Genomic DNA, 10,000 nt, shown 5'->3' on the forward strand with positions numbered 1-10,000 from the left:
CGGATAAGCGGAAGAAAATGAATGAATAAATTACCCAAAAACCTATTTTTCTCCAAGCATTTGAAAATTATAAGCCTTTGAAAAACCATCATTAGATCTACAGAGAGACATAAATGTGTTAGTAGATAACTAGACATGGAGTCACAGAAATATCTAACAACTGGTCTCACACACCCTGGGAAATATATTGTGACATTCCTTTTTATGGGAACTAAAAAGGGAAACTATGGGTAAGAGAGCAAACAATTTATAAAACAATCACAGCTATAATGATTGCAGTAAAATAAAACACAGGATTTGAAGCCAACACATCAGTCCTCAGTCAGTGCACAGCAAGCTGGCAACTCTGCCAAGCATAACTAGCACACAGCAGCAGTTTGTGACCACCTACTCTGAGCAAGTGAATGGGTGTCAGGGCACAAGTGGGATGGGGCAAGGTGAGGTTGGTGGGTGGCCGAGCGGCAGGAGCTTCCTGCCTCATAAGCACGTCTCACAGCGGGATCAAACTGGCTGCTGCGTGAATCACACCACTCCCACCACCAACACAACCATTTCTGTAACCACAATTAAAAGCAATCTGAAGAGACAATGAGAGACTGCAGTGCTAAAAATGGTCAACAAACCGCACTACTTAATACTTTGAGATGGTTTTTAGACATTCAGTCAGGTGACCACATTTTCAAATGTTTGAGTAAAAGGTAAACAAGCTCTAAACCCTATATAACTCATATGAACACAGAGCATCTAAACAATTATTATTATTATTATTATTATTAATTAACTATGAAAAAAACGATTCAAAATAAGAGATTTTTCATCATGAGACTAAAGCTAGGGCTAAGAGCTACTCTCACCTAAACTTCTGCAGACATTTAAATAAAAGCAATGACTTGACTTTTTCATTACTTATAAGCAGGAACACTATCTCAAAAAGTAAATAGTGCCCAGAGGGGGTGCAGCAGCTTCCCAAATCACTAAATAGAAAAATGGTTTATTGCCCCAGGCTCCAATCCCTCTGCTGGCTACCCATTAGTGGAAGTAACCTTTGATCAGTTTTGGGCTTTGGTCATTTGCATTCTATAATGAGATCAAAAAGCTCAGTCCAACACCTTACTAAAGCCACCACTTCAAAACTGCAGGGGATTCAGGCTCAGTAACAGCATCCATCCGTTAGCCTGAGCTGAAAGGTCAGTTTCAGCAGTAATAATAGCAATGATTGTTGTGCACCTGCATTCCTCTTTCCTTCTTTCAACCCTTCTTTTTTGATAGGCTTTCAGTGTTGGACAGTGTTCATGAGGACAGGACTGAGCCTAGTGCAAGTTTGACTGACCAAATATCTTGTGTCAGCAATTATGGTTTTGCAGATACTCATAGAGAAAAAAAAAGTGTGTGTGTGTGTGTGTGTGTGTGTATGTATATATACACACATACATACACACACACACACACATATATATATATATATATATACATATACACACACACACACACACACATATATATACACACACACACACACACACACACACACACGTATTCCCATGGAGCAGCAACCATGTAAAAGGCATCATCTGCAGGCACAAAATTCACATTTAGAGTTGATGTTTAAAATAAAAAAACTGATTCAACCTGCAAAGTTCCAACTCCTGTCAAACACATAAAACCAGACACTAGATTCCTCCTGAGCATCAGCTAAACAGACAGCATTTACGCTGACTAGTAAGGGAGAATCAGTTAACCTGAGAGCAGCCAAAAGAATCTCATTTAGGGCTGCAGCTATCAATTATTTTAGTAATTGAGTATCCTACCAATAGTTTTCCCTACATTCCTCTATTTTTCATTCTGCAGTGTTTACCTGTCCAGAAGTCCTATTTATAAATGCGGCGTATGCATAAAAGGAGGCTACACCACTTACCATGCAAAAGTTGTGATTAATAATTAAAAAAATAAAATGTAAAAAATCTTTCATCTTTTCAGCCCCATTTTGTGCATATGCCACGTTTATTAATTAGACCCCAGAGCAGTCCAGAGTTCAGGTACGGCGTCAGTCATAACGGTCTATGGGGAAACACAGTGGTCCGTATGTAGTTAAATGGACTAAACAAAGCTAATAATTTGCCTTGATTCTTTTTATATTCAAATTATTCTAGTTACTCTAAAGTTACTCATTTACACTCATTCAGGAAGACTACAGGAACATCACACACAGAAAGCACTGCAATCAACAGAGGTTGACAAAAATAGTTCTATTTTGATATACACATGTAGAAAATACAAGCTTGCCTTTTGTCTTGAGGCCTGTATGTCATTCTGTATAAAACCAGATGATGGCACTGTGCTCTTTTTTAATCTGAAAGTCCTTTTCAATCACATAAGAACCTTTTAATAATAATTTATAATTTGCACATTTCATTCCTTCGTTTCGCTTTCTGATGAAGATCTTGCAATCATTGCAACCCAGACCTTTGCAAAAACTCAAACTCAAAATGACTCAATACTTATTAATCTTCAACACTATCTTTTGCAAAATGCTTTAAAGCACTTAAGCTGCAATAGAAACTGGTCTGAGGAATCAAATTGCAAGCTAGAGTATATCCCCTAATACAGCAATATAATGTTTGACCTTGATGAATTATCTTTTATTAACATCGTTAGTGAACACAAGAAATATCAATAAGCAGAGTTCTATTGAGATGCTTAAATGAGTTGCTGCCATCCGGATTAGCCCAGTCTCATCTTTCTAGCATAGACTACATTATCATAGAGAACAGACGTGTGCGTGCACTGGGTTGTAAATTCCTGCTGGCGACATCTCCAGGGGAACGGCAGCGCGGTGACGGCACGCCGACCTACATTCATCCCAGCCGCATGCACGATGTATGTGTGAATACATAAATATAGTACTGCATAGCACAGACACAAAAAGTCCAGATCACGTACAAGGGGGTTCAAATACCTGAGGTGAGATTCACACATCTCTCCTTTTAAAATGTACATCTAACTTATTATTCTCTGCAATACAGCCTAAGAGTAGTGTAAATGTCACCAGTGTGACGAGCTGCATTCAGACTCCCTGCCTGAACCACACTCCTTCGTTCACATTACACAGACAGACACCAAAGTGGCTTTCACAGGCTCATACTGCAACAAGCTCCCCCCCCTTTTTATTTCAGCCACCTGTAAAAATACAGCCACTGCATCTTTGCCCAACATTATGCTGGTTTGAGGGGGATTCCCCCATAAATCCTTTCCCATTTATACTGGCAAAAAGAATGCAAACTGATCCAACTCCAGCAAATTAAATTAACAAGCTGATGAATTGGTTTTATTAACTCAGTACTACTAAAATCTCATATGCTTTTGGTAAGGTCACAATTCACAATGACAGAAGTTACATTTATTTTTGGAAAGTTTTGCTTTGTCCATTGTTAAACATTCAATAGAAATAAAACTGAAATGTACTAAGCCTATACAAATAAATGGTGATCAAGATAATTATTTTAACAGGTCACATTTCCTTCTCTGCCAACAACAATGTTAATAAATGCTGGGTGCTTACTTGTTTGGGGGTTCCATTCTACCAGTTAAAGGTGCTTGAACAAGTCAGGACAGAATTCTTGTACACTGCCTTCTGCATACATAAAATGCAGAAATCCATTTGGTGTGTTGGTTCACAATGCAGGCCAAGGACAGAAGGGGTAGATGTCAGAAGGAGCATTAAGGCACAACGATGAAATTGTTACCACCCAACCCCCTAACCGCCCTATAGGCTTAATGCAAATCTTGAAAAGCATTAATAACTCCTGAACCCCAAAACACCTCATGGATATTATAAATAGTTCAATTAGTTGTTACAAAAGCAATGTAACTGCATTTCAAAAATATAATTAAGAACTTTTCTGCCTGCTTTGTCCCGGCCTGCTCTTTGATTGGAGGCCATTCTGCGCAGCTGGGGATGATTTCACATCAACAGCCTGGGGATCCATGAAATTGCAGAGTAACACAGGAGCTTTAAGGATGGATTTGGACTGTAGTAAATGTCAACAGTCGGCTACACTGACACAGGACTACAGTTTGCATCTGATCGGCATCACTGTACCCCACTACATCATTTAGCTGTAATAAATGGACATTTGGAGGATGGGTTCCCTCTTGAGTCTGGTTCCTCACAAGGTTTCTTCCTTATGCCATCTCAAGGAGTTTTTCCTTGTTATAGTCACCACCATCTTGTTCATCAGGGACAAACTTACACTTATAAAGAACATCTTATTCATTCTTTATCACTACATTATCTGTGTAAAGCTGCTTTGAGACAATATCCATTGTTAAAAGTGCTATACAAATAAAAATTAACTTATTTATGAGAAAAGGCCATTTCCCCCCCCCAAAAGTATGCTGACTTGAGATTTCAGCATCATATTTAGTATTTAATTAGAGGTTTTGATTCCGGGTTTATCAAATGAGAAATACATTTTAAAAAAATCATGAAATTAGGGCAGTAGTGTGTGGGTGATCACTGAAATATAAGCTTGTAAAGCCTCACACAAACTGATGTAAACATCTGCTGCACAGAGAAAGGAACCGTGAGGGAGGTAAAAACATGCTCCTACATGCAAAAGGCATGTCTTTCACAGATATGAACCACATACATATTGCTTTCACTTCAATGAAGCCACAGCAGCAATTCTATTGGCAATAAATGTCAACTGATTGGAAAGCTTATTCTAATATCAATTTCCATCTCCGCTCTTTAAAAGGCAATCAGCATGGCTTCATCTCTGTATATCACATGCTACTTGAAAAGATGACACAGCAATGGCACTCTCTTGCATAATGGACTTGTATCAAGGCATCTGGCATGAATAATACAATCCATGAATAGAAGATTTTGTCTGAGGCTCATTTCAGATAGGTCTGCTTCTCTGAATATCAACACTTTCAGTGCTCACATTTCTGCATGAAAAACAGCTTTTATTTTCTCTGTTTAAAAAACAAAAACAGAGTTAAATATTAACACTCAAAACCAGATCAGAACTGCACCCTCCCTTAAATGAAAGCGATGCTTGCGAATCATTTTCTGCCTTATATTTGCAAAATAATCCCGTGCAAAACATCTTGACAAGATATGAAATGAGGATAATTTCACACATTAACCTTGGCAGTCTCCTCCTGCCTGAATTCTAGGCTGATGTGGCACACTGATTGAATTTAAGTGGAGTGACTGCCACTTGCATGCATACAAATACATCTTGATGGGCCGGAAACAAACAAACAAAAAAAAAAGCCCTTGCCACCTGCTGCTCTTACCTTCCAGCCACTGCCTGCCTCCCTGTAGTAGGGGAAATTGTCACAGATCCACTGGTAGATTTCACTCAGGGTCATTTTCTTCTTTGGCGAGCTGTTGATGGCAAATGTGATGAGGCTGGCATAGCTGTATGGTGGCTTTCCATCTTTGTGCTGCTGTACCTCCTCCTGGTCCAGCGTAGTGTTGGGGTCCAGCAGGGCGCTCTTTTTAGCCATGCCTTGACCATGCCCACTCTGAGCATCAGCCTTTTGGATGGCTGCCCGCATGGTCAGTTGAGGCAGCCAGTCCATCGAGGTTAAACTGCTCTCCAGCTCAGAAGTCATGGTGGATGGAGCAGGTGGAGACTGGGGGAAAAAACGGGGGCAAGCGCGGAAGCTCCTTTAGATTGGAGCCCAAGCGCCTCAGCAGAGTCCAGGTCAAAACTGCAAGAAAATAAATGGGATACTTAGATCTCTAAACATCAAATCAAATAAACTTCAGCTGCAGACAGAAATTAAATAAACTGTTCTGACTCTCATTGAAACAAACCTATGCAGCTTATTTGGGCAGTTTTTGTCATTATCGAACACATGCACTTTGCACATGCAAATGCAGATGCACACTTTTCAATCTTTGGGAAAAAAATACAAAATTATAATAATATTTTTTCCTCCATGGAAGAAATGATTAGAGATTAATGCTCGACCATTAATGGCAATCGGCCAATCGAAAATGTAGGAAAACGTTCATTTTTTATTTCATTTAATAAAAATAAAATGGCCGGTGTTCTTATCAACACGCCAATTGCTGTGGAACAGACACTGGTCTGTAGTGCAGGCTGACCAGGCTGTCTGGCCCACCTACTACCTCTCTCCTACACACAGTGGCTCAGATTACAGCAGTGTGAGTCAGCGTAGCAATGCCGCGGAATTGTTTTCACAACTGCCAGCCAAATGGAGGAATGGTTCACAAGGAATTCCGATTCTCCTATGAGCCTAAGGGTAATAACCCTCTCTTCTCTGCTTTCTCTGCTCTTGCTCCACCCGGTCTGAGTAGTAAACAAGGCACAGAATTGTCAGCGTGCCTCATGCCAGCTTGTAGCCGCACCCTACACCCACAAACAACCTTGTGTTTTAGGCACCATGCCCTCAACGTTCCTAAAATAGATTAGAAAAAGGATGGGGGGCCCCCCCACTTAAAGCAAAGGTGCACAGCCACACAACCAGAGTTAAATCCCACTCACTAGACATTTTTAAACCACTGAGAAATACCATGAGGAGACCTGAAACACATTCATTGAAATTTCCAGAAACTCAAAGCTTTGTGAAATAGAAGAAATCTGTTGACAATTTAAAATATAATGAAAATTTTATACATTTATTTCAAAATATTTCATTACTTTGAAGTGAGCCAAAAAAAAGTTGTATGTTTTTCAAGTAAATGGTGTTCAAATCTCAAAAACTTACAATACAAAACTATTGAACTTAAATTCAATGCAGCCTGAAGCATTATCTGTAAAAGGTCTTGAATTATTTGCACATGGCCATTATTTGGCCCATCATCCAAGCAGAGGGATGAAATACCAATACAATCCTTAAAACTCCTACCACATGTATGTAACACAAAATCTTAAACCTGACAAGCCAGACAAACTTTTAACTTGATTTTCATCACACAAAAAGCCAGATTTCATGCCTCAAAGCTCATCCTCTTCTAAAGGGGCTGCTGCTGTTTTGACCTTGTATAAGTGATCCAGATGCTGTGAAAAATCTCCTAAGTGACATCTTAATTAGTGCATCTCAGTAGAGGCAGGCATTAAAACACAACCAGCATCTCCCCTCATTAGCCTAAACCCAGGGAGTAAAGCAGGGCACAGGGAGTATGAACCTGCTGGCACAGGACAGTGACAGGTCTGGCAGCTGTTCCGCTCCAACACAGAGGTCAGCCGGTCCAGCCAGTTGAAGCCAGCAAACTCTCGGGAACAGATACATAAGTGTTTAGATTATCTGCAAATGCAACCCAAAAATAAATAAATAAATCAATTAAAAATAAATAAATAAATAAATAAATAAATAAATAAATAAATAAATAAATAAAAAGGAGTAACTTTATTTAAAATAAAAACTATACGACAAAGTTTGATCACTTTCCACAAATTTTGATCACTTTCAAATACAGTATGCATAGTGCAAATATAAACACTGCAAAGCAACTAAAACACTGTAATGTGATTTGCCTATTCAATAAAAAAAATATATATAAAAAAATAAATAAATACCCATTCATCATGAATTCAAGTACCATCTCCACTTATTAACTTGTGAAGGGACATATACAACGTATGTTTTACTTAGGAAAGACACAAACCTTGCATACTCAAAAGTAAATAGAAATAATCTGTAGCTGTTTTACAGAAGTCAAATGAAAAATATTTTATAATATCTAGTCATTGACACCATTTTAAAATATCCAAGTTTCCATTACTTCATGCTAAACTTTTGAGCATTGACAAATTTTACAACAAGGATAAATAAAATGATGGTCATTTGTTAACTTCCTTCCAAACTAGAACATAAATGCTTTGCCAACAAAACTTCATTACTCTTAAATCTTCTCCTTTTATTTAGCTTTTTTCACCGTTTGTTAGTATTATGGGTGTAAATGCATACACATACTTTTGTTTATATCATGTACAGTATCTGAGCTGGTGTATGATGTACAAGTAAAAATATCCACCAATTCTGACCCAAATCGATCCTGGGTAAAACACTAATGTGAGCTTCCAAATAATCAATACTTCAATAGCTTATTTTTTTTATATATAATAAATATATATATTATGTATATATACACTCGCAATCAGAAATATTCAACCCCCTCACCTCAATAGGCAATACAGTGATGTTGATGAAAGATAATGAAAATAAATAAGAAAAAAAAACTCGTTAAATAAACAATATTTATTGATAGAGTTATTTTGACAACAGAAGTTGACTTAACTTTGAAGTTCAAATGAAAATTGTAAGTCTTGTAACACATGAGCATGTGCAGTATTATTCAACCCTCAAGCTTCAGTACGTTGTGGAGCGCCCTTTAGTTTTTATAACTTCTAACAAGCGTTTTCGATAAGTGCTGACAAGCTTCTTACACCTCTCGATTGGACTCTTTGCCCATTCTTCAGGTGCAAAAGCCTCTAACTCAGTGATGTTTGACGGCTTCCATGCTGCAACTGCCTTCTTCAAATCCCACCAAAGATTTTCAATTGGATTTAAATCTGGTGACTGAGAAGGCCACTCCAGGACACTCCAGCATCTTTTCCCCAACCAAGCTTTGGTTGATTTGGAGGTGTGCTTGGGATCATTGTCTTGCTGGAAGATCCAATGATCACCAAGGTTTAATTTGTCAACAGAATGCATCACGTTCTTCTTCAAAATGACCTGGTTATTCTGGGAATCCATTATGCCAGGTACACAATCAAGATTGCCAGTTCCTGCCGCAGAAAAACATCCCCACCTCCGTACTTGACCGTGTGGATGATATTCTTCTGTCATAAGCCTGACCTTTTGCACGCCAGACGCTGGTCCATTCGTCCAATAAGTTCCAGTTTGGTTTCATCAGTCCATAGAACTGTCTCCCAGAACTCTGTAGTTTTATCCAAATTCCTCCTGGCATATTCTAGTCGACTCCTAATGTCCCTTGAGGTCAAGAGTGGCATGCGTCTTGGGGTCCGGCCATGAAGTCCTTGATTATTCAGTGCAAGTCTTATAGTTGCCACTGAAGCACTTGTACCAGCCTTCATCATGTCATCCTGTAGCTGTCTTGCAGTCACACGGGGGGGTTTTCTTAGCCGTCCTGACTAAGTTGCTAAGGGCCCTTGATGAAATTGTAAGCTTTCTTCTATGGCCAGGCAGGTTTGCAGCTGTTCCATAAGTTTTAAACTTCCTTATAATACTCCCAATGGTGTCTCTTGAAATGTAAAATCTTTTGGAATTCTTCTTATACCCAAGGCCCTTCAGATGTGATGAAATCTCCTCTCTCAGCTTTTGTGGAAGCTCCTTTGTCTTTCCCATGACTGCAACTCACCTTGAACACCTTCATGGTTGGGGTTTATATATGCATCACAGCTGAAGCAAATGAAGGCTTGTTATCGAGTTCCCAAAGGCTTAATGATGTTTCAGCTCCACTTCAGGCCATAAAAACTGTCAGAAAGCTTTAAAAACAACAATATTATATAGAGGTTGAATAATTGTGACATGGATCTTAACAAAATATACTGTTACACACAAATACTACATCATACATAAAATCAACACAGAAAATGTATCATTAAACTCATTAAGAAACTATCCAAAGCAGAATCCTGCACTTTGAAAAGATTTTTATTTATAAATCATTAAAACTCTTTAGGGGTTGAATATTTCTGATTGCAAGTGTATTATTTTTTTTATCATATAAAATTCAATAAATAAAGAAATAAAACATCACTATGTTTAAGGATAATTATTGCTACTTTCATTAACAGTACTACTGTTACTGCTGTAATTTTTAAACAGTTGCCAATCATTCCAATACCTTAACCTCTACACTTAATGTAGGTCCATGGATAGTTTGCAATTATCTAAAATCATGTACGTTGCATTGTAATAGGCACCAGAAAAGCACATCAGCTCCAGAACAAATTATTCCAAACGAAAACAATTCAAGGACACGAGTAAA

General features: G+C 38.4%; 1 protein-coding gene across 2 annotated transcripts in view; it reads right to left on the minus strand.

Moving 5' to 3' along the window:
• foxj3 (forkhead box J3) overlaps positions 1 to 10,000 on the minus strand; it is a 124,955-nt gene that overhangs the window by 92,137 nt on the left and 22,818 nt on the right. For both annotated transcript variants that reach the window (XM_083534156.1, XM_083534155.1), the window contains exon 2: positions 5,308 to 5,727. In XM_083534156.1, coding sequence (XP_083390282.1) covers positions 5,308 to 5,628 — 321 coding nt within the window. In that variant the 5' untranslated portion in view covers positions 5,629 to 5,727. The remainder of the gene's footprint in view (positions 1 to 5,307; positions 5,728 to 10,000) is intronic.

Source organism: Silurus aristotelis, assembly GCF_946808225.1.
Source record: "Silurus aristotelis genome assembly, chromosome: 28".
Classification (NCBI taxonomy): domain Eukaryota; kingdom Metazoa; phylum Chordata; class Actinopteri; order Siluriformes; family Siluridae; genus Silurus; species Silurus aristotelis.